Source organism: Scyliorhinus canicula, chromosome 7 (assembly GCF_902713615.1).
Source record: "Scyliorhinus canicula chromosome 7, sScyCan1.1, whole genome shotgun sequence".
NCBI lineage: Eukaryota > Metazoa > Chordata > Chondrichthyes > Carcharhiniformes > Scyliorhinidae > Scyliorhinus > Scyliorhinus canicula.
In genome coordinates this window covers 24929552-24953380 of record NC_052152.1, presented here as the reverse complement: position 1 = coordinate 24953380, position 23829 = coordinate 24929552, and the positions used below count along the sequence as shown (strand labels likewise).

Sequence of the window (23829 nt, the reverse complement as noted above, 5' to 3'; positions counted from 1 at the left end):
TAACACTGCAATGTAGTTACTGTGAAAAGCCCCTAGTCGCCACATTCCGCCCGTTCGGGTACACTGAGGGAGAATTTAGAATGTCCAAATTACCTAATAGCACGTCTTTTGGGACTTGTGGGAGGAAACTGGAGCACCTGGAGGAAACCCACGCAGACACTGGGAGAACGTGTAGACACTGGGAGAACGTGCAGACTCCGCACAGACAATGACCCAAGCCAGGAATCGAACCTGGGACCCTGGTGCTGTGAAGCCATAGTGCTAACCACTATGCTACCATGCTGCTTTTATTAGTTGATTTGCTATGTAAATATATGGTGTTGGTATAGTGCTTGTACAGTCATAATGTAACATACGTAGATATGTAAAACAATTCTGTGTAGATGTTTGCCTTCGGCAGGAGTACAGACGAAGAGCAAAGTAGCTGCAGCCTTGTGGCAATATTTGGGTGTGCCTCATATTCCCATGTGAAGGAAGTGTACAAAAGAGGAGGAGGCTGTCTCATTGATTCCAGTGAACTTTCCTTATTCAAGCTTCGAGTGAGATTAACTCTTACTGATGCCACTATGGAGGAGTTCTTCAAGGATTGTAACTTAATCACTGAGGATGACGTGTTCATTGTTGCTTAAAAACAATCTACTTTAATTTACAGGCATTGATAAGAATTCTGCAACATGTCAACCCTGAGCCAGATCAGGAACATGGACCTCAAGCACAACAGAAGCCTTTTCGCATTCTGATAAGTCTACTTGATAAACCTGAACTAGGTAAACTGGCAAATGACTTGTACACCATGGGCACGATCTTCCCAAAAGGGAACAAAGTCCGCTAGCGAGCGTGTATAGCCGCGTGTTTCCCAGCATTGGCTATTCAACGCGACGCCGGAACTCCCCATTGTATCGAGAGATGGCGTCCCAATCTCAGAGGCTGCCAAAAAACAAAATCCCCCACCCTCAAGCCTGAACGGAACACGGGAGGGTCCACTGGCCCACACCCCCAACACCCACGGTGGGCAAACCTGGCCTAATCTCACATGTGCAGAGTACCAGGCTGGGAATGCCAGGGTTCCAGGCTGGCACCAGCAGTGCTAGAGCACCACCCTGCAAAAGGGCATGCAGCTGGGCACCTCCGATCCCCTTGGAGACTCCAATGAGTGTAATTCCGCCTGGTCCCCATTTGTGGAGATCAGTACCAAACGGCCCTTGCCCGAGGTCCGTGAGGTGAAGGAATTGAATCCCAAAGCCTCGTGTCCCTCAGCAATCTGCACATTAGAGTAAGGCTTACTGCCTCGCTCTAATATGTAGGTTTTCTAAAAACTGATCCCGCCCATTGTGGGCAGGATTCCCCTTACAATGCCTTGCGAGATTGCGTTGAATCTCGCGAGGCGTGGTGAGCCGGGTAGATCCCGGGAGTGGGGTCTTTCCACTTTTACCTGCCATGCTATGCCGCTGCGTGCTGCTTTTCCGGTGCAGCGTGGCTGGAAGATTGTGCCCTATATCTTTAAAGGAGTTGTTCCATTGAATGTTAAATTACTTTGATGCAAGATCAATGCATTAAAATAAACTCAAAGTTTTGAATTTGAAACAGCTGCATTTCCATTTTAACTTTCTAAAATGGACCAGTTGAGCTCAAGAGTCTCTCACCTTTGAGGTGGAGGAAATTTGGCTCGTTGGGGAAATCTTTGAAGTGAGAACTCGAGGTTGGTCAATGGGAGGTAGTCACCAATCAAAGGGATAGAAAAAAGCAGGAAGGGTGGGTTACAACAGAATGAATAGCAGCCTTGAAGTCAATTTGAAATTCTTCCTCCCTGTGGGGAGCGATGGCAGAGCCAGTACAGCGGCACCAACAAACAAGCAAAGACGATCAGCAACATGGCTAGAAGCACAGTCTTGGTAGAGGATTTGATAGCTGGAGGGGCTGATGTAGCCTGACTGGCTGGCAGCCTCGGGTAGCTTTATCTCCCAGCTTGGGTAAGGGACATAGAGTGGAAAAGCTTGTCCAAAGAGCTGGACGTTATGGGTGTTAACCTCAGAATTACATCTTCGCCGATGTATAGGAAGGTCAGGACAATTGTAAAGTGGCTGAAGGATGTTGGGCTCTGGCAGGGGTTGTAGGATGGACGGACTTTTTTTGTTGTTGCAAGAATGAACTACATCTAACAGATGATGAAAATGTATTGGCCAACAGTTAAATCTGGAAGTGACAAGTTATTCAGACTCTGAAAGAGGAGGAACAAATAACTAAATATCCAGCTGAGAGTAAAGGGTAAAATATGGAATTCATGGCTGAAGTGACGATAATATACTTTGGACCAGAAAGCTAATTAATATGCATATATCTCAATGTGCAGTGTGTAGGAAGTAAACTGGGATATTTAAAGTAATTAACTTGGAGGAAGATTCAGGCTGAACAGCATCAAAGCTACCTGGCTGTCTAGTGGGTGATAATGGAAAATACATATTGTAATATTGAATATATTTAGGAGGAATAAAAATGGCGAGAGTGGGATGGCAGTGCAGTGTTGTTAAGAGCTGATACATTTTTTTTCATTGTGAGATATGTGGTGAGGATTCCAAATGGGTTGAGCTTGCACAGGAGAAATAGAAAAATATACCCTGATTGGGGTTAACACCTCTTATCTTTTTTGACTTGTTCAGGTTTGATGAGAGCAGACTGGTCATTGTAATTAATAATGTGTCGCTTTTACAGGCCCTCAGGTCATTGGGGATTTGCTTCTTGAAGTGATCCGGGCCTTTTACTCTATCTGCAAAGAGATGCTCGATTCAGATATCCAATCAAGCCAGAATGAAAGTCTGCTCATAAGGTATAGATGACACCTCTGCTAGAATATGAATAACTAGATGTTAAAATAAAGCTAAAAGATTAAAATGATGGTAAAATATCTTCAATTGTGTCAGCTGGTATTTATCTGTATTTACAGGCAGCACGGTAGCACAAGTGGCTAGCACTATGGCTTCACAGCGCCAGGGTCCCAGGTTCAATTCCCCTGTGCGGAGTCTGCTCGTTCTCCTCGTGCCTGCGTGGGTTTCCTCCAGGTGCTCTGGTTTCCTCCCACAGTACAAAGATGTGCAGGTTAGGTGGATTGGACATGCAAAAATTGCCCTTAGAAAAGGTTAGATTGGGTTATAGTTAGGGGCTGGTTTAGCACAGGGCTAAATAGCTGGCTTTTAAAGCAGACCATGGCAGGCCAGCAATGCGGGTTCAATTCCCGTACAGGCCTCCCCTGAACAGGCGCTGGAATGTGGCGACTGAGGCTTTTCACAGTAACTTCATTTGAAGCCTACTTGTGATAATAAGTGATTTTCATTTCATTTTTCATTTCATTTTGGGTTACGGGGATAGGGTGGAAGTGAGGGCTTAAGTGGGTCGGTGCAGACTCGATGGGCCGAATGGCCTCCTTCTGCACTGGATGTTCTATGTATGCCTTGCGCGCGCTCTTTCTCCCGCTCGCGCCCTTTTGCTCGGGTGCGCACCCCGGACCCATTTTCTAACTGCACCTAGCATTTTTGGAAATTACTAGTTTCCCGTTTATTTGTACAATGGAAAAATACTTGAGTAAAGCTTTTCTACCTTTTGATTTCTTTTTTGCTATCCTTGTGTTTTTACATCTGAGTCTTGCTGTTTTCTTCACTTACAGCTGGAAACATGCTTGATGCTTTAAAAAAAAAAGTAAAAAATTCTGGTTTATCCTAAACAGTCTTGTTTTCGTTCTCCTAAGAGGTTTCCTAGTTTTCATTGTCAATTGATGCCACAGACCCATCAGAACCATGCACGCAATTCTTCATTTTTTCTTCTCCCCAGCAAAATGAAAGAAAATAAAAATGCATCGGAAGTAATAAAGACGGTGAACGTGCTGATCAGCTCGCTAAGCACAGACTACCTGTGGGACTACTTAACTAAGCATTTTGAAGACTGCATCAGGTAAAGCTAGAGCGTTCAATATTCACGTGGCAAAATGTTTACCTTGTATTGTGGTGCCAAGCATGTTGGTTAGTGGAGGGCCAAGGTTTTCATGGTTCAATGTTTCACAGTTTGAAACAGCGAGAGGAGAGCCAGGAGCGTCACAGTGATGTAGTCGTGAGTTTATAAAGGTTTTGTTTTGGAGGAAGGGATTAACTGAGAAACAACACGAGTGAAGTTCAGGGTTATTATAAAGTAATCTAAGTAAACAAAGTAGAATAAGGGACATAAAGTTAGTGTAAGGGAGGCAAGTTGATAGTATTCTTATCTAAGCATTTTTCTTTTGTTAAAAAGGGAGTAAATCAAGGGCAGTCATGGCAGCAGAGCTTGCACCTTTGAAATGCTCTTCTTTTGCTATGTGGGAAATCATGGAAGCTTCAGTTGTCCCTGGAGATTAAGTGACACCAGCTGCAGCTACTGCCTAACCACAGTTTGGAGCTGGAACTGAGGGTGGATTCTCTGTTGAGTATCTGCGATACTGAGCTAGTCATGGTCAGCATGTTCAGTAAAATGGCCACAGTGCAGGTGAGGATTGAACAGGCAGAAAGGGCATGGGTGACCAACCAGGCAAAGTAGAGGGAAGGCAGCTCGTGCAGGAGTTCCCTGTGGCCATCCCCATTTCTAACAGATATACCGTTTTGGATGCTGTTGTGGGGAGATGACTGTGTCGGGGAAAGCAGTGAGAGCCAACTTTATGGCACCATGGGTGGATCTGCTGCACAAGATGGGAGAAGGATAAACAGCAGGGCTAAAGTAGTAGTGGATTTACTTGTAAGGGGAACAGACCAGCGTAACAGGCTGCAAAAGAGACTTCAGGAATTGTATATTGCTTCCTGATGCCAGGTTCAAGGATGTCACTGAATTGCTGTAGGGCACACCGAAGGGGAATTGCAAACAGACCGATATAGTGGTATGTGTTACCAACGATATAGGCAATGAGGTCCAGCAAGCAGAATTTGGGGAGCTAGGAAGTAGATTAAAAAGCCAGGACCCAGAAGGATTACGTCCGGTGCCATGTGCGAGCGAGTATCAAAATAGGAGGTTAGCCCAGATGAATGCGTGGCTCGAGACATGGTCAGGAAGGCAGGCTTTAGTTTTCTGGGACATTGGGCTGTTTTGAGGGACAGTGGGACCTGTGCAAGTCAGGTGGTTTGCACCCGAACCAAAATAGGACCAGCGTCTTTGCATAGCGGTTTGCTTGTGCTTTTATGGAGGGTTTAAACTAACTTGGTAGGGGGCTGGGGTACTGAGTGTGTTCAGGGCTGGATGCACATCCAGAATTTGAAGAGACATCCAGTGAGTCAGGAAGGCATAGAATTTCGAGACCAGTTAAGTCACAATGGCGTTGGGAAAGATTGGATGGTATTTTCATTCAAGGAGTTTGACTTACAAGGGAGATGAGTTGGGGGCACAAATTAAAACATGGGGATATGATGATATTGCTGTCACTTAGACATAGTTCAGAGAGGAGCAGGATTGGCAGCTCAATATTCCAGAATATAGGATCTTCGGGCAAGACACAGGCGGGAGTGTCGTGATTCTGATTAGGGAATAAATGACAGCAGGAAGGAGGGACAACTTCTTAGAAGGCTCTTCAAATGAAGGGTAGAACGTAAAAACCAAAAAGGGGCATCACATTGCTGGCAGCGTTCTGCAGGCCCCCTAACAGTCCGAGAGAAATAGAAGAGCAGATATGTAGGCAAATTTCAGAAAAATAGTAGTGTAGTTATAGTGGGGGATTTCAACTTCCCCAACATTAACTGGAGTAGTCAAAGTGTGAAAGGTTTAGAAAGAGCAAAATTCTTAAAATGCGTCCAAGAGAAATTTTTAAGCTGGTATATAGAGGGTCCTACAAGAGAGGGGTTGGCCCTGGACTTAATTTTAGGTAATGAAGCCGAGAAAGGGGCTGATTTATCAATGGGGGAGAATTTGCAGGCAGTGATCATAACTCTGTTCGATTCAAGATTGTTATGGAGAAGGACAAGGTTGGGCTGGAAATCAAAGTACTAAACTGGGGGAAGGCCGATTTTTAATAAGATCAGATATGATTTGGCCAGAGTGAACTGGGAGCAGACACTTTTAGGTAAATCTGTGACAGGGCAGTGGGACGCTTTCAAGAGGAAATACGGAGAGTGCAGAGCCAACATGTTCCAATAAAGAAAAAGGGTGAGACCGACAAGTCCAATGAACAGCTGGATATTGAGGTATATACAGCACTGGATGAGGAGAAAAAGAGAGGTTGATGGCAGATCTCAAGGGCTCAAAACAGCAGAAGCCTGAAAGGTGTATCGAATGTGCAAGGGGAAACTTAAAAAGGAAGTTAGGAGAGCAAAAAGGGGACAAGGAAGGATACTGGCAGGTAAAAGAAAGGAAAATCCTAAGTTGATTTACAAGTATAATGAGGGTAAAGGATAACTAGGGAAAGAGTAGGACCCATTAAGGGCCACAGTGGTAATTTGTGTGTGGAGTTGGAGGGTGTGGGTAGGGTTCTAAAATAATAGTTTGTATTGGTGTTTACTAGTGATAGGGCTGGTGTGTGGGTATAGAAATCAGGGAGAAGGACTGTGATAAAATTAAAGAAATTAATATTGACAGAGAGGAGGCTCTGGGTGGTCTGGCAGGCTTAAAAGTAGACAAGTATCTAGGGCGAGATGAAATGCATCACAGGCTATTGAGTGAGGCAATGAAGGAAAAAGCAGGGTGCTGGAAATAATTTACATTCCTCTCTGGCCCTAGGAGAGGTGCTGGAGAATGTGGTGCCATTATTCAAGAGGGGAGGAAGGGATCAACCAAGAAATTACAGGCCAGTCAGTCTAACCCCAGCGGTGGGGAAGCTGTTGGAAGCAATTCTGAGAGACTGAATTAATCTGCATTTGGAGAGGCAGGGATTAATTGCAAACAGTCAGCATGGTTTTTTTAAACATAATATCTGTGAAGAAATGATTTTTCCAATATAACACCTTCACAATCATATTCAAACAACACTATTTAACCTGTGCCCCCCCCCCCCCCACACACACACACACACACACACACACACACACCCACCCACCATATGAGCTGCAGTTATCCCCATCCTTTTGCTCCCGTTAGCGGAGAGGCCCCAACACAGAGTACTATTCATCAAGATTCCCAGACACCAGCCAGCCCCCTGCCCAAATCCAACTTTATCATCTCCAACGGAGAGAGAGAAAACGAAGGAGCATGAACAAGAATCAACACTCATCCCGCTAGCCCCCACAATAAAATTCCCCATGGGAAAAAACTCCAAATTGTCCAATAAACACCATATCAAATACCAGAAATCACCCGCCCACCTCCATACAAATATCACCCAAGCAATGCCTCTCAACCCCAGTCCATTTCTCTCCACGAACACTTCAGCCTCTTTGGAGTCTCAAAGTAATACTCTCTAATTTTGTAAGTCACATGGAGGCACTTGGGCTAAACCACACCAAATCAAAACTTACTGCGATACACCGCAGCCTTGACCTTGTTAAATGCTGCAGGCCTCTTGGCTACTTCCGTTCCAGCATCTTAATGAATTCTCACCACATGGCCCTCCCATCTGCAATCACGATGATCCTTTGGGCAGGACAAACCAGGAATACGTGATAAATGGCAGGACCCTAGGAAGCACTGAGGATCAGAGGGAGCTTGGTGTGCATGTACACTGGTCCTTAAGGTAGCCAAGCAGGTGGATACAGTGGTTAAGAAGGCATATGGTATACTTGCCTTTATTAGCTGAGGCATAAAGTTTAAGAGCAGGGAGATTATGCTGGAATTGTGTAAAATATTGATTCGGCTGCAGCTAGAGTATTCTTTGCAGTTCTGGAATTCACATTATAGTAATGATGTGATAGCGCTGGAAAGTGGGCAGAGGGGATTTACCAGGATGTTGCCTGGGCAGAAGATTTTTAACTGTGAAGAGAGATTGACTAGACTGGGGTTGTTTTCCTTGGAGCAGAGGAAACTGATGGACATAATAATAATCTTTATTGTCATAAGAAGACTTACAGTAACACTGCAATGAAGTTACTGTGAAAAGCCCCTAGTGGCAAAATTCTGGCGCCTGTTCGGGTGCATGGAGGGAGAATTCAGACTGTCCAAATTACCTAACAGCATGTCATTCAGGATGTTTGGGAGGAAACCGGAGCCTTCATATCCAAGTAATGTCCGTTTAGTAGATGCATTGAATATTGCAGGGTAAAGTAATCCTTCTGCTATAGAGCATTGAAAACATTGGAGCTATGCTGTTTGTGGATTGTCCATTGCTTGTGCCATTCCTTTACTTTCCAATGTTTCACTTGTGGGGATCTGGCTCCTTGACAGCGGAGGTTGCAAAATGGAGAAAAATGTGCATTTGTGATGCATTTTAACACTTTTAACACCTGATGTTTTGTCATTGCTTTCCCCAATGGTTATTCATGTTCCTTATCTTTTATAACTTAATATCTTGAAACTTGTGTGACTGATGAAGAATGCTTTTAATCAGCTACTTGAAGCTCCTGTTTATGAAATGGTGGGCCACTGCTGAAATCAGTTGGGGAATCATGGATGATGCTCTGTTAATTACAGGAACAGATCTCAACCAGTAAGTCACACGGTGGAGGAAAGTCCCACTGCTGCTCCAACTATCCAAGAACTCTGTTATCTGCTGGTGTTCCTTTTAGAAGTCATTCCATTGGTACGTCAGTATAATTTACTTCATGGTTTTTCGGTACGAGAAGACTTGACATTTGATCTCCCTTTTTAGTTAATTTTCTTGAATCAAGTGATAATCATTGTTTCCTGGCTCTTGTGATTGTCGTTATAGTGCACTGATCAGTGTGCAAATGAGGTATGCATGGTTTGCATCTAGTGACAACTTACTTAGTGCTCATTGTTTTGGGGACCAGATCCCATTGACATTCCTGTAAGCCTGAACTTTATACATCCCCAGAGCGTGGTTGTGTTAGTTGTGGAACAGTAAATTCAGCAGCTGTATCAGAGACCAAGGATTCACTATATTGTTTGTAGTACCTGATTCCAGACACTAGGTGGGACCATCGAATCCCTGCAGTGCAGAAGGAGGCAATTCGACCCCCGAAAGAACACCCTATCTCGGCCCACTCCCCCGCCCTATTCCTGGAACCCCACCTAACCCAACCACATCTTTGGACAGTAAGGGGCAGTTTTAATGTGGCCAGTCCACCTGACCTGCACATCTTTGGACTGTGGCCGGAAACTGGAGCACTCGGAGGAAATCCACGCGGACACTGGGAGAACGTGCAAACCCCACACAGTCACCCAAGGCTGGAATTTAATCCTGGTCCCTGGTGCTGTAAGGCAGCAGTGCTAACCACTGTACCAACCAGTAGTAGTTTTTTTGTTGTTGCATAACATTAAACAGTGGCTGGGATGTGACAATACAACAATATTTCTGGCCCAGGCAGCACAGTAGCATGGACACAAGGATTTGGGGTTGAAAGGGACCATTATGTCATTGTTTTTCATGTCTGCCTACCCTATTTAATGTATTCTTCAATCTACTGAGAACAAATAGTCTTATGGTGATTCCTTCTAAATGCTTCATTGGGGCCCTCATCGGAGTTACTATTTCCCAATGTTTGTTGAGAAATAATATAGTGGGAGAGAGCATTTTCCAAAACAAAGTGGGGGAGAAAAAAAGTCAAAGAAATAGAAGACGATGTAATTAATATCTAACACAATAAAGGAGGGGAATTGTGTGTGTGTTGGGGGGGGGGGGGGGGGGGGATGGTGGGGGGGGGATGGGAGGGAAGGAAAGCTGGTGAAGGGTGTATTGCACACTTCTTTAAAATTGCTTGTGTGCATTTGTACATGATTTTAATTTTGCCATCCCCACATGGCTTTGATCAATGCCTTGCTCTGAAAAATGTGCTTTTTAATAAATATATAAAGTTAATGTCAATGAAGTGGGTGTATCTCAAAATTGGCTTTGCTGTTGTGTTTTATTGGAGCTTTTTGTGGTCTGAATTATCAGATTTCCGTGTCTGCCGGCTTGGGCCAGTCAATTTACAAACCAAAAGGTGGAATTTGCCTAAAAAATTTTTTTTTAAATTTAGATTACCCAATTATTTTTTCCAATTAAGGGGCAATTTAGTGTGGCCAATCCACCTACTCTGCACATTTTTGGGTTGTGGGGGCGAAACTCACGCAGACACGGGGAGAATGTGCAAACTCCACACGGACAGTGACCCAGAGCCGGGATCGAACCTGGGACCTCAGCGCCGTGAGGCGGTTGTGCTAACCACTAGGCCACCATGCTGCCCTGGAATTTGCCTAAAATGACCTTGAAGAAATGTGCAGGCATTTCCATTGTTTTTGGATTTGACTGCATGGTATCTTTGTTATGACTGTGCCGAGATGCCACTGTAGCCCTCAAAGGATTGATGCAATGCTATTTTTCTGTGTGTGTCACTGGATCAAATTACTGGCTCAATGTCTGCTCGAGATGGCAACCCAGATTATTGGCCCAATGGTGATGGCAAACATTGGCTAGAATCTAGTACATTCTTCGCACTTGGCTGCTTTGACTCAACAACATTACTTTTTGTGCACCATCTGTTTTTAGTTATTCAATTCCTAAACCAAGTCTTCTCTGTTTGTTCTCCCCCTCCCCAAATGGGGGTTGTGTTCAGCCTCTAATTGATGCCTCCCTCCTGCGAAAATAAACTTAAAGGAATCTTGCAATAGACTAACTTTTATTTACAGAAACGCAGCCAATAAATCTATTGTGTATGTAATTCTGTCTTTCTGTTTAATTACACTGTTTTACCATGGACCTATCTTCAGAAGGTATGACCAATCTGTTCTCTCTCTGTTTCTGTTAACTTGAAAGCTCCCACAAAGGAAAATGATAGTTCATTTAAAGAGGAAAAAATGTAGATGGGGGTGTTTGAGGGGTGAGGGGGAGGGGGGGTTGAAGCTGTCATCAGAAGGACCCCTTTGAGGTCTTAGACTTTAGTTCCTGTTTGATTTAACATTTTTGATAGGTGTACCATTGTATAATGCTTTTTTCATGTGTATCTGGGGCAATGAGGTGGATAGGTTGGGGCAGTGGGTGGGAGAAGCAGGTCAATATTGAATCACAGAGAGAAGGTAAATATTCAGGAATTTTGCTCGAATTTTGTTGGGAGTTAAAGGAGCATTTGAACTTCCAGTCCACTATTTGCCTTGGATGTAACCCATATTGCGTAGCTATATTAGTGAAAATATACTGTATTTACTGTCATCTGCAATGGATTAATTTTACTATTCACCATTGCCTTCAGGAGCTGTATTCTGAAATTCAGGCACAGTATCTTCCGCAAATGCTGTGCCATGTTGTTCAGTGTCTGATGGAACACATGGAGAGCCTGAGTCTGCAAGAGCTCACCAAGAGTCTGAAGATGTGCTATGTGACACTTGGAAAAATTCAGTTGCCTGCAGCATTCATGGACACAGAGGCACAGAGCACACAAGAAATTGAGCTCGATAGCAGAAGACCAGTAGAGGTACAGTCGTCATGTTGGGGGAAGGGGTGGTCACATCAGCCAAGTCTATGGTTTGATCCTAGATCTGTGTGCGTTAACTGATCTCAGCCAGGGTGGTAACAGTGCCTCGCTGCTTTTGCTGTCAATGCCCTTGGGTTACGGGCGGGGGGGGGGGGGAGGAAAGTATCCATTCAGGCTTTTGCACTTGATTGGTATCCAAATCCCGGGTCTAAATCCTTTTTTTTGTTCTGTACTTTCTTAAACATCTATTTTTATTAGGTTTTAACATGTTATGCAAAATGACAATCAAAACAACACACCAGCGCCATAGAACAGTACAGCACAGAACAGGCCCTTCGGCCCTCGATGTTGTGCCGAGCAATGATCGCCCTACTCAAGCCTAACGTAACCACCCTATACCAGTAAAACCCCCTCCCCCCACATTAACCTTACTTTTTAGGACACTAAGGGCAATTTAGCTTGGCCAATCCACCTAACCCGCACATCTTTGGACTGTGGGAGGAAACCGGAGCACCCGGAGGAAACCCACGCACACACGGGGAGGACGTGCAGACTCCGCACAGACAGTGACCCAGCCGGGAATTGAACCTGGGACCCTGGAGCTGTGAAGCATTTATGCTAACCACCATGCTACCGTGCTGCCCTAAGGCAGCAGTGCTAACCACTGCCCCACCATGCCATCCTTGTACTTCACTTATAATTTCAGCCTTTGTACTTCAATGTTTATCCACTTTTCTCTATAAAAGATGCAATTAATTTTCCCTTAAATACACTTTCCACGAGAGAAAAAAGTCACATTTCAACAACCATCAAAATAATAATCCCTTGATGCCTCATCTCTCTCCCTTGATATGAATTTCAAGTGAATAGTTCCTGGTGTTTGTGTTCAATAAATTTCTTCTACACTGTCACTTCCCCAGTTCCCCCAGAATCTATCCCCATTCTTCCCCTTAACTACATACTTCCACTTGATCACATCATCTGCAGCCACGGAGTCACCATTCATGGGCGGGATTCTCCGTAATCCGGCGGGGCTGGCCGGACCAGCGTCAGAGTGGCATGAACCACTCAGCGTTAGGCCACCCGGAAGGTGCGGAATCCTCCGCACCTTCAGGGGCTGTGCCGACAAGGTTGGCGCCCTGCCAACCTGTGCCGAAGGGCCTCCGCCAGCCGGCGCGATTTGGCGCATGCGCGGGAGCGCCAGCATGTTCTAGCGTGATCCCAGCGCATGCGCAGGAGGGTTCTTCTCCACGCTGGCCATGGCGGACCGTTACAGTGGCTAGCGCGAAGGGAAAGAGTGCCCCCACGGCACAGGGCGGCCCGCAGATTGGTGGGCCCCGATTGCGGGCCAGGCTACCGTGGCCCCCCTCACCCCGGGGCCAGCATGGGGGCGTGCCCCCCCACGAGGATTCCACAGGCCGCCCGCAGAGCCTGGCCCCGCCATTAAGGACCTTTTTTGATTTACGCCAGCGGGACTGGCCGAAAACGGGCAGCCACTCGGCCCGGCCCGACAGGGGGTCGTAGAATCCCGCCCCATGTGTATGTATTCACACTTCTACCTTTCTGGAATTGCCCTAAAACCTGTCACCTTCCATTTTTGCACAACCTATCCCAACATCAAACCTTGGATGAGTCATATCTTCCTGAAACTTAACATGTTAGTCTAAAGTGAAGAGAGGAGGAGAAAACTTGAATTGACCACAGGAAGTTTAGAAGCACTTCCAAGGCTAGTGAAGTACTTTTGGTAGTGTAGTCCCTGTTGTAACATCGGGAAATGTTGATCCAAATATGTAATGTAATCTCCTCCAGAGTGCAAAACCTATTCTGCAGAACCCATTGGCAGATTTCCTGTCTCTGTTCATTGCTGATGGCCAGTGTTAACTTCACATTCAATTATGAAAATCGGCAAAAATGTATTTTGGTAACATGCCCTTACAGAACCAGTGCAACTTGAAGGACTGAATGGGCCTCCTGCACTGTAAGTATTCTGCGGTTCATGTTTGTTTTCAAATTGGGATTCCTCCCCATCCCAATATAATGCATGCTAATCCTGACCAATAACGTTAATGTTCATAGTATATTAAAGGCTCTGTATAAGTGAATGGTTTGCCAAAATACTAATCTTTATTAATGGTGAAATTTCAGAGCCCCTTAAGAGAGGAAACCAGTGAAACAGTATCTGATGCAGAGCACAGTCCGGAAGAGGGAGCAGATTCAGTCTTCCCTTCACTGCGATCTGAAGACAGCGGAATTGGATTGAGCGCAATGCTGTCGGAGAAATCCCAGGACCATAGCGACCGGCGAATATCATCGGACCATACCAACGTGTGGAAGAGTAGCGGCAGCATTCAAGCATCGGTGCAGAATATACATCAGCTCCTGTCGCATTTTACTTTAAAGTACATCTTCGGGACAAATTGTCAGGCACAGGGGGTTGTGGGGGAGGACGAGAGAATGGGCACCAAGGGAGGAAAGAAGACGTGGGACAAGAAGCAGATTACCCTGCCTCAGTTTAAACAAATGCTGTCGGATTTCTTCACCGTTCATGGGCCAACGTTAAAACAGAAGAGGCGGCAGCGGGGTTTCTTCATGCATTTTGATGGCGAGAAGTGTGCGAAGGGTGGAGGGGATTGGGACGTTGATCACATGCTGCAGGAGGTGGACGAGGTGACGGAAGACTGTAGGTTGGCATTCGCTGCCACCTGCCAGCTTCTGCTGGAATGTAGCAGTTTTCCCGTGTACCTGTCTTTCAAAGAGATTGAAACATTTTACTTGTCAGCATTCCAGGATATCGGTAAGCCAGTGTGTGTTTCTTTTTTATTCCCCGTCAATTATGAATTTCCTCCTTCCCCATTCTGTCTCTTTCTCTCTGCCCCCCTTCCTGATCACGGCACTTGTTGGGGCATTTATTGCCGAAGGTGCATGTTTCAGTGACACAAGTGCTCGCCCATGTTATGCTAGAGGCCTTTCGTTGGGTTTGAAAATTGTGTTACTATTACTCGACTCTGCTGATATAAATGCCAAGTCTAACTCTGTCCTTGTTTGCTTTCTGAGAATAGCGACTGGTTAGTGATCAGAAGTGGAAACACTGAATGATTTGTCTTCTCCTTCGCCCCAGCGCACAAGCCAATTGCAGTGTTTCTTTCCCACCCACTCCCTCCTGTCCCGATCCCCTACACCGTTATATTCAATACCAACTAATTCTGCCTTTTGTGGCACCTGCTTTAAATATTTTATTGCTGTTCCCCTTCCTGGGCTAATCTTGGCCCTTGTCATTGGAAGATTGAGACATTGAACCTCCACCACATTGTCACTATAATTATATTTTGGCGCAAATAATATTCTTTTGGTAGTTGGTGTACTAAAGCAAAGTTCTGTCATTCGGGTTTCTTTGTTAATGAAATGTGTCTGATGTGCCCGTCTGTTTCTGCTTGAATCCTTCAGGTGATGGTGATGGTTGCCTTCCTCTCTGGCTGAAGTCGCTGATGACTCTGTCTTGCTGTATCAGTGATTGCCATGTGCAAAGCGTAGCAATATCTACCCTGCTGGAAATGATTAGCCACTCTCACTCATTGGCACTTGTTATAGAAGACAAAGTCAAGCGTTACAAAAGTTCTGAATACAGAGCATTCCGTGGGAAGTTGCAGATGATAACTGTGCCGCCCATTACACCAGCAACATTGAAGCTTATGGCCGATAGAACCAATTTTTATCAGGTACGTTACTGGGGCAATGCTAATTCACCTCTTGGTTGTAATGATTTATAATTATAATCTTTATTGTCACAAGTAGGCTTGCATTAACATTGCAATGAAGTTACTGTGAAAATTCTCTAGTCGCCACATTCCGGCATCTATTCGGGTACACGGAGGGAGAATTCAGAATGTCCAATTCACCTAACAAGCACATCTTTCGGGACTTGTGGGAGGAAACCGGAGCACCTGGGGGAAACTCATGCAGACACGGGAGCATGCAGACTCCACACAGACGGTGACCCAAGCCGGGAATCAAACCTGGGATGCTGGAGCTGTGAAGCAGCAGTGCTAACCACTGTGCTACCGTGCTTGCTCACCTGCAGCAAGCTTATGTTTAACATTTTGAGTGATAAAAAAACCTTTGGGATGGCATGTCATGTGGTTGAAGGATTGATGGATAAAGTCCATCAATTGGTGATTACTGGAAAACATTTTGAAGTGCTGAGTTGAGACTTGCGTTATTTTTCTGCTCTACAAATTTTTTTTTTCTTACCAAATACATCATGTTGTCAAAATAACGGAAAGTGTAAGCCAACTCTGGAAAAGTTCTTGAATCATGGAGACAATTGGCAAGAGTGTGGGTTTCTGCCAGTAGATGGTAGAGTCAGCCTACCTTCCGAGGGGAGAACGTCGTTCTCACTCTCTCTCTCTCTCTCTCTCCTTCCACACATGGAAAGCACATCGGAAACTGATCAAATAAGTGTTGATTGCAGTCTGCGGAATTATGCCACATGGACAGACCACTTTCCCCATCGGACTGTATTAATAGCACTCCTAATTATAAAACCATCCTCCAAACTACTGTGAAAAATCTATCTAAAGTCCTGCATTAGGTATGCTCCAGGGCATTGCTTCAGTGAATCACTAAATATTACAACACAGAAGCCCATTGTGCCCACTGTCTACACTGGCTCTCGTAAAGAAGTTATCCATTTAGTCCCATAGCTATGTCAATTGGGTAGCCTTAATACTTCCAGGTCATCTTCTGAATGCATACTTTTTAAATGTGTGTTTTAAAATACTGGATAAATATAATGTTTTGTTTTCATCTGAGATCCATTAAAAAATATATCTATATTTATTTCCTGACAGAGGGTTGCACATGTGCTATGGAACCAACTCAATAAGGAGAGCAGGGAGCACCACATCACCTCTGTTGAACTCTTTTATAAATTGCACTGCCTTTCTCCGGCTGCTAACATTTGCGAGGACATTATTTGCCAGGCATTGCTTCACAAGGATAAGGTGGGTTTGCTTTTATTTTTTTCTATCATTATTGTATTGTTCTCCTTAAACGCAAACACAGCGAGTGAGTGAATTAAATTTTTTTAGTAGGCACTAGTTTTAAAGATCCAAAATGAGCCACACTGTTATTTAAATAGCTTGTTTTTTAAAAATGAGTTAACCTAGTTTTCTCTTCTGTTTATGAAGTTTCCCGGAGACATACAAATAATCTGTTGTGCTGTAATAAGACTGTGACATTTAAAAACCAAATCAATTACATTTAATTTCTCTCTGATTCAATGCTGAATGACCATTAATCCACAGCCATCTGCCTGACAGTGAATTATTTACTGGTGGATGAACCCAACATAGAATTTTATACTCAGTTTCTTATTTGCTTCTTTAATTCTTATTATATAAATGTTGAATTCACAGGGGACACTTGGAAATCTGCTGTTGGTTTCAATTAATTAGTCCAGTTCCTTTCATTAAGCAGATTAGTTTGTTTATTTCTACTAGAGAAGTGCAGAAGTATTTCCTGCAAGTGTCTAGATTTCACTCTTTGTTACTTGGTACAGTTTCACTTCCTAATTTATCAGGTACTGAGCACATTTCGCACATCTCCTCCAAACTTTGCCCCTCGCAACTTAAACCTGTGTCCCCTAGTAATTGATTCTTCCACCCTGAGGAAACTTTTCTGACTATCAACTCTGTCCATGCCACTCATAATTTTGTAGACGTCTAATAATCTTTATTGTTACAAGTAGGCTTACATCAACGTTGCAATGAAGTTACTGTGAAAATCCCCCCGTCCCCGCACTCCGATGTCCGCTCGGATAAACAGAAGGAGAATTCAGAATGTCCAATCTGCCTAACAGCACGTATTTGGGACTTGTAGGGGGAAAACGGAGCACCCTGAGGAAACCCATGCAGACACGGGTGGGGAGAAGTTGGGTGTGTTACTGTGGGGTTTTTGCGTGTGTTTGACCGCTCTGTTATTTAGAATGTTAATATGTTGAAATGTTAAAATTATAAATGCCTCAATAAAATGTTTTCTTAAAAAAAAATGCCTCTTACCACAGGAGTCAATGTGGGTGGTCTCCCTATCCCTCCCCCTATCACAGAGGTCCCTGTTTAGGAGGAGGGGGGGGGGGGGTGGAAATCGGGCTGGGTCACCCCATACAATGGGTGGGGGCGCGGGGGCCACCCAGGCAATCCGGGGGTGGGGAGCAGGGCGGAGAGAGGGAAGAAAGGAATCAGCAGATGTGTGGTTGAAGGGGAGTTTCAGCTTGGATGGCCTCGACCAGTGTGGCCCTGCACGTGGTGAACCTTGCAGTGGGCCGAGGGGGCAATGGTTACCCCCTTAACCCACCGTGAGGTCCACCACCCGGGGGCCACAATAGTCGAGGCCAGAAGTGAACAGCACCCTCATGAGTCCCAGCCGCGGGGACTGGAGAATTATGGGAGGCCAGAGCATAGTATGCGGGCCCACTAAATAGATGCAAATGTGTCATTACGACCCATTTCCATTTATTTACATGCTTCTGCTAGCGTGCAGCATGGAACTTGGCGGGAGGTTGGAGCGTGCCCCGCGCCCGATTCTTCATCCCAGTGTGAATGCGAGTCTAATTCACTGGTGTCTCAGTCCGGAAGAAACGATCTCGAACACGTCCATAGTTTAGAATATTCTTTATTGCGATCGGGGCCGCTCTCTAGGTATTCCAAAGAACCACCTCTCTGAGAGTGCCAAAGTCTTGCTCGAAACACCCTTCTTTTATATGTTTTTTTAAGGGGTTGTCTCTTACATTTACTTGAGCTTGCCCCAATACAGATTACAGCTTGTTTTTACCAAATGTTTAGTACATGACATGATTAATTTGTTATTGTCATATTTTCAATACATAATCTTACAGACATTGAGGTCGACATTTGCGGTTGTCTATTGGCACAAAAACGTATAGCAATTTTAGCAAAACACCAGGTGTCCAGCCATGATTTATCAATGGCTCTTACATTGGTTATTACAATAATTCCAATACATGATTTTACAAACCTTGAGGTTATCTATTGGCATATGATAATGTAGCAGTTTTAGCCTAATTAGTAGCTTAATTGGTAAATGGTAGCTGTAATTGCAAGCGGCCTCCATATTTCATATCTCATCATCCGGCCTGTGTGGCTTATAGTCACACTCCCTTACCTTGAACATCCTGCAATGGCTTCAATAACATATTCTTACATATTCGTTTAATTTGTGATGTCCCACCTGGCTCTTTCTGTTTCTGGCTATTAACCCTTGCTTCACATCCTCACTTCCCTGCTTCACATTCTCACCAGCGCGGAGCGCATTCCGGGTGACCCAGGATGAAGATCTCTGTGTGAAACCTTCTGTTTAGCTGATTAGACAATGCAGTTTGTAGATCACAAAATTAAATATTCCATAGGCTCGGAAGCTGCTTTTTTGGAATTGTCAAGTCAAAAATAAAATCCGGTGCTTTTGGTATCGAGCAAAGCTAACACTTTTGCCACTGTTTTTCTTCTTCTCGCACAGGGAATCCGATTGGAAGCGCTTTTTAGGTTCTCTGTATTGTGGCATTTTACACGGGACATTCAAGGCAACAGAACGTCCTTCTGTACTCGTTCATTTGATAGGTAATGTCATCATCCAGAGAGAGTTCAAAGAGTTTATTTATTAATGGGAAAAATCACCCGTGTGCACTGTCGGGATGGGCTGTAAAGGCAGTTGGCAGCTTTGCATCAAAGTCGACCAGGGAAAAAGAAAGGAAAACTAAGTCAGGAATGAGCTGGGGTGGGAGGTTGTTTGGTGGCATGATGCTCAGCAATGGATGCTTGGCCACAGTTCATAGCCCTCCATACCAGCTAGTGAATCATACCATAAAAGATATTGTGGAAAGGTATCTGAGAAAGACAGGATTAGGAGAAGGTGGTGGTATAGTCGTAATGTCACTGTACTAGTAATCCAGACCCCCAGACTAGTGCTCTGGGGACATGATTGAAATCCCACTGTGGTGGAATTTGAATTCCAGTAATAAATCTGGAGTTGAAAGCCTTGTCTCGATCATGAATTAATAATTGATTGATTGATTGTTGTAGAGGGAAGGAAATCTGCAATCCTTGTGTGATTTTGGATATATGTAACTCCAGAGCCACAGCAAAGTGGTTGACTCTAAATGCCCTCTGAAGGGCAGGGAATGCCAGGAAGGGCAATTCAGAATGGGTAATAAATGCTGGCCCAGCCAGCGATGCCTACATCCCACGAAAAAATCAAGAAAGGATTGCTTCTGTTTGGTTAGATAACCTGCCAATCACTGTGTCAGGCTGACGGTGACATTTGGAAGGATGGTCCAGCAAGATTGGTGGTGGTAATTCACTCATGGAGTCTGGGTTGCTGTGGCAACATACACATTTTGCATGGAAAGATTTTCAGGTTGATATTCAAACCAGTTTGGCTGCATTATAAACACACTTCCATCAAATTCTGGGTTGGGACTCAAACCCCAGAGCTTCTGGTTCGGAGGCAGGGAGTACCCACTGCAAGACCTTCCCCAGCAAGAATTTAAAAAAAGAATTTCACAAGATGTGAATGTCACTGGTGATGCCAGCATTTCTCTAATTGCGCTCCAGTAGGTGGTGGTGCAGTCCCTCTGGTGTGGGTGCAGCCACAGGGCTGTAGGGAAGCCAGTTCCAGGACTTTGACCCAGTGACGATGAAGGAACAGTGATATATTTCCAAGTCGGGGTGGTGTGTGGCTTGGAGGAGAACATGCAGGTGGTTGTGTTCCCGTGGAGCTGCTGCCTATGTTCTTTGTGAGATGTGGGGAAAAGTAACAAGTATCCTTAATGTGCAGTCTGTGCTGAAGGCCTCTGAGCAATCCTCCCACAACTTCGGTCCAGTCCAGTCGCAAACATTTTAGATTGAATTCCCGATGTCTTGGGCGGAAGTCTTGACTTGAGGCCTGATTTTACACCAGGAGATTTCGCCACCTCGAAGGGGGAGGACGGAAGAATCTCTGCAGAATAGCTTCCGTTCGACTGGAGTGGGTGTATAACTGAAGCTGTTAACTAATTTGAGATTTATTTAAAAATCTTATAGAACAGTTTTCATCAAGAGGCAAGGAGGGGGTGAGGGGACATGAGGCAGACCATTTAACTGACTGAACGGTTTGCTGCAAACTCGTAGTAATTATGATTTCCTCCTACACCTTTACTCCCTCCCAGCAGACTTATCCCGTGTCTATGTGTTACGTACCTCTCACTTGATTGAACTAAAAAGAACAATTTTAAAAAGTGACTTGTAGGATCTTTAATGGCATTTGAGCGGGTAAGACAGAACTTGCATCTTCATAACATCTTGTATGTCCTCAGGACATCTGATAATGTTATATAACTCCTGAATTGCTTTGAAGTCTAGTCACTAGGTTTGTAGCAAGTGCAGAGGCCAGCTTGCATGCAGCAAGGTTTTTCTCAGAACCGTAATTCAGTGGTCACCTTGATTATGTTTTCCGGTTGTGGAATGCACAGCTTGAGGATGGTGCCGCCACCAAGACAACCAACACTTGCTTCAATGACAGCGGCCTTCTTGCTTGAAGAGCAGGAATTGGAAGATGAACCGACCAAGTGACGAATAATGCAGTCAGAAATATTGAAGAGGTGCTTGGAGGTGGTGAGAGATGTAGCAAGATGGTGGGCTCAATAAGAGCATTTGGGAGTGAAAGGGCACGATGAGTGAAGGTCCTGCCATCAACTCAATGAGTTAGAGGGTGAAATGTGAAGCTTGCTATTGACTTTCTGAAAGTTTTTCATAATCTGCATGTCTCTGATAGAAATACTTGCACTCCTCTGTGTAATCTCATGGAGTCTGTTTCATCTTTGTGTTCAGGAGCCTCTTTGTGGTGTTGGACAGTCTGAACTGTTCAGATGGAGCGATCGGGGCAGCAGTGCAGGGCTGGCTTGTCCGTGCCCTCTCCTTGAATGATGTTGCTCGAATTCTAGAACCGGTCTTCCTGCTGCTTCTCAACCCAAAGACACAACGCACGTCCATTCTGTGCCTGAAAAAGAAAGTGATGGGAGGTAATGCCAAATGTTGCATGGATGGAGTGAAAAACCACATCTTCCCCATCTTAGTATTAGTGAAAAACATAATGGAGAATGAGTTTGTGACAATTTGAGACTCTGGGGCGTTTTTCTCTGGCCGCATTGTGCCCAACGCAAATTTGCGCAATTCACACCGATTCCTAAAAGTGGGGACCAGGCACCTTGAGCTCCGAGGGGGAGCAGGGAGGAGAGAACCCCTCTCTACTTATTCCAGGGAACGTAAGGTGACAGCAGTTGGCCAGATGCCGTGTGGGGGGAGCGGGGGCTCGGGTAGGGCTGTAGGGGGCCAGGTAGGGCATCTACCCTGGGATGGGGATGGCTTTGGGTTTTGAAGCCAGCTTTATTTCATGTGAACACCCCATAACAGATCAAAGCACAGCTGTAGCCTGTCTGTTCTAAAATTCTCTTGCAAGACACAACCATTCTGCAGCTAGTTTCTCGCAGAAGCATTTCACTCCCCTTGAAGTTTTCCCTTTGTACTTGTTTAAATTCTATTTCACTCCCCTTGAAGGTTTTTCTTTGTACTTGTTTAAATTCTATTTCACTCCCCTTGAAGGTTTTCCTTTGTCGTCATAAGGGTTATACAGTACAGAAGGGACCCTTCTGCCCATCGAGTCTGCACTGACAAAACGTCGGTAAATCTACACTAATCCCACTTTCCAGCACTTGGCCCATAGTCTTGAATGTTATGACACTTCAAGTGCTCATCCACGTACTTTTCTAAGGTTGTGAGGTTTCCCGCCTCTACAACCCTCCCAGGCAGTGGATCCCCCCAGACTCCCACCACAGTCTATTTCCTCAAATCCCCTCTAAATCACCTGCGCTCGCCTTAAAATTATTCCTCCTCGTTATTGAACCTTCAACTAAGGGGAGCAGTTGCTTCCTACCTACCCTGTCCATACTCCTTACAATCTTGTACACCTCAATCAGATCTCCCCTCGGCCTTCTCTGCTCTAAAGATAACAAATCCGAGCCTATCCAACCTCTCTTCATAGCTCAAATACTCCATCCCAGGCAACCTCCTGGTGAATCTCCTCTACCCTCCCCAGTGCATTCACCCTGTAGTGAGGTGACCAGAACTGCGTGCAGTATTTCAGCTGCGGTCGAAACAAAGTTTTGTGCAGCTCCAACATAACCCCTTATAATCTCTGCCACGACTGATAAAGGCGAATATCCCGTATATCCTGCTGCCTTCAGGGACACAGCATTGGTCCCTGTCGTACGCCACTGGACGCAGGCCTCCAATCACGCAAATGGCCTCCTACCACCACCCTCTGATTCCCACCACTTCGCAAATTGGCTAACTTACCCTGGATCTCGTGTGCTTTCACTGCCTACCATCAGTTTTCCAAATGGGACCTTGTCAAAGGGTTTGCTGAAATCCATACAAACTACATCAACTGCACTACCCTCATGTACACAGCAATCACCCCCTTGGAAAAATTCAATCAATTTTGGAATGTCCTCCCTCTGACAAAGCCATGCTGGCTATCCCTGATCAAACTTTGCCTTTCCAAGAGGCCATTACTTTTCTCCTTCAGAAGTTTCTCCAATAGATTCCCTACCACTGATGTGAGACTCACTGGTCTGTAATTCCCTGGCTTATCTCTACCATCCTTCTTGAAAAGTGGAACCACATGAGCTATTCTCCAATCCTTTGGCACCTCCTGTGGCCAGAGAGGAATTAGATATTTGGGTAATTTCCTCCCTTGCCTCCCATAGCAGCCTGGGACACAAATCATCCGGACCTGGGCATTTGTCCACTTTTAAGCTTACCAAAACCTCCGATACTTCCTCACCCCGTGTCAAACTGACCAAGAATCTCTCCGTCCCCCTCTCTGAATTCTGTACCAACATCCTTCTCCTCCCAAGTGAAGACAACTTGCCAATGTCCTCCGGCTCCTCCAGATTGCCCCCTTAGTCTTGATGAGCTCTACTCTGTCCCTGGTTATCCTGTTCCCCTTGATATACTTGAAGAATATCTTGGGATTCTCCGTAATCCTACCCGCCAGTGCTTTCTCATGCCCCCTCTTTGCTCTCCAAATTGCTTTCTTATTCTCTCCCCCTTGCACTTTCTATAACCCACTAAGGCCTCCGCTGATTTTCTCCCTTTGTACTTGCTAAAAACCTCTTTTCTTTCTTATCCAGTCCTGATTATTCCTAGGTGTCTAAGGTCCCCCTGGGCTTGTTGCTCCTAACTCACCCTTAAGGGAACATGTTAGGCCTGTACTCTCCGGA

The 23829-nt window shown here is 45.1% G+C and overlaps 1 protein-coding gene across 10 annotated transcripts in view; it reads left to right on the top strand.

Annotated features, from left to right (window-relative positions):
- The window catches only part of dop1b (DOP1 leucine zipper like protein B), a 160059-nt gene that overhangs the window by 79677 nt on the left and 56553 nt on the right, over positions 1–23829 (top strand). For 9 of the 10 annotated variants that reach the window (XM_038801573.1, XM_038801581.1, XM_038801572.1 and 6 more), the window contains 11 exons: positions 653–767; positions 2710–2824; positions 3823–3942; positions 8560–8668; positions 10798–10800; positions 11277–11498; positions 13644–14292; positions 14943–15214; positions 16346–16498; positions 19029–19129; positions 21377–21567. In XM_038801573.1, coding sequence (XP_038657501.1) covers positions 653–767; positions 2710–2824; positions 3823–3942; positions 8560–8668; positions 10798–10800; positions 11277–11498; positions 13644–14292; positions 14943–15214; positions 16346–16498; positions 19029–19129; positions 21377–21567 — 2050 coding nt within the window. The remainder of the gene's footprint in view (positions 1–652; positions 768–2709; positions 2825–3822; positions 3943–8559; positions 8669–10797; positions 10801–11276; positions 11499–13643; positions 14293–14942; positions 15215–16345; positions 16499–19028; positions 19130–21376; positions 21568–23829) is intronic. The other variant, XM_038801580.1, reaches the window with a different exon arrangement.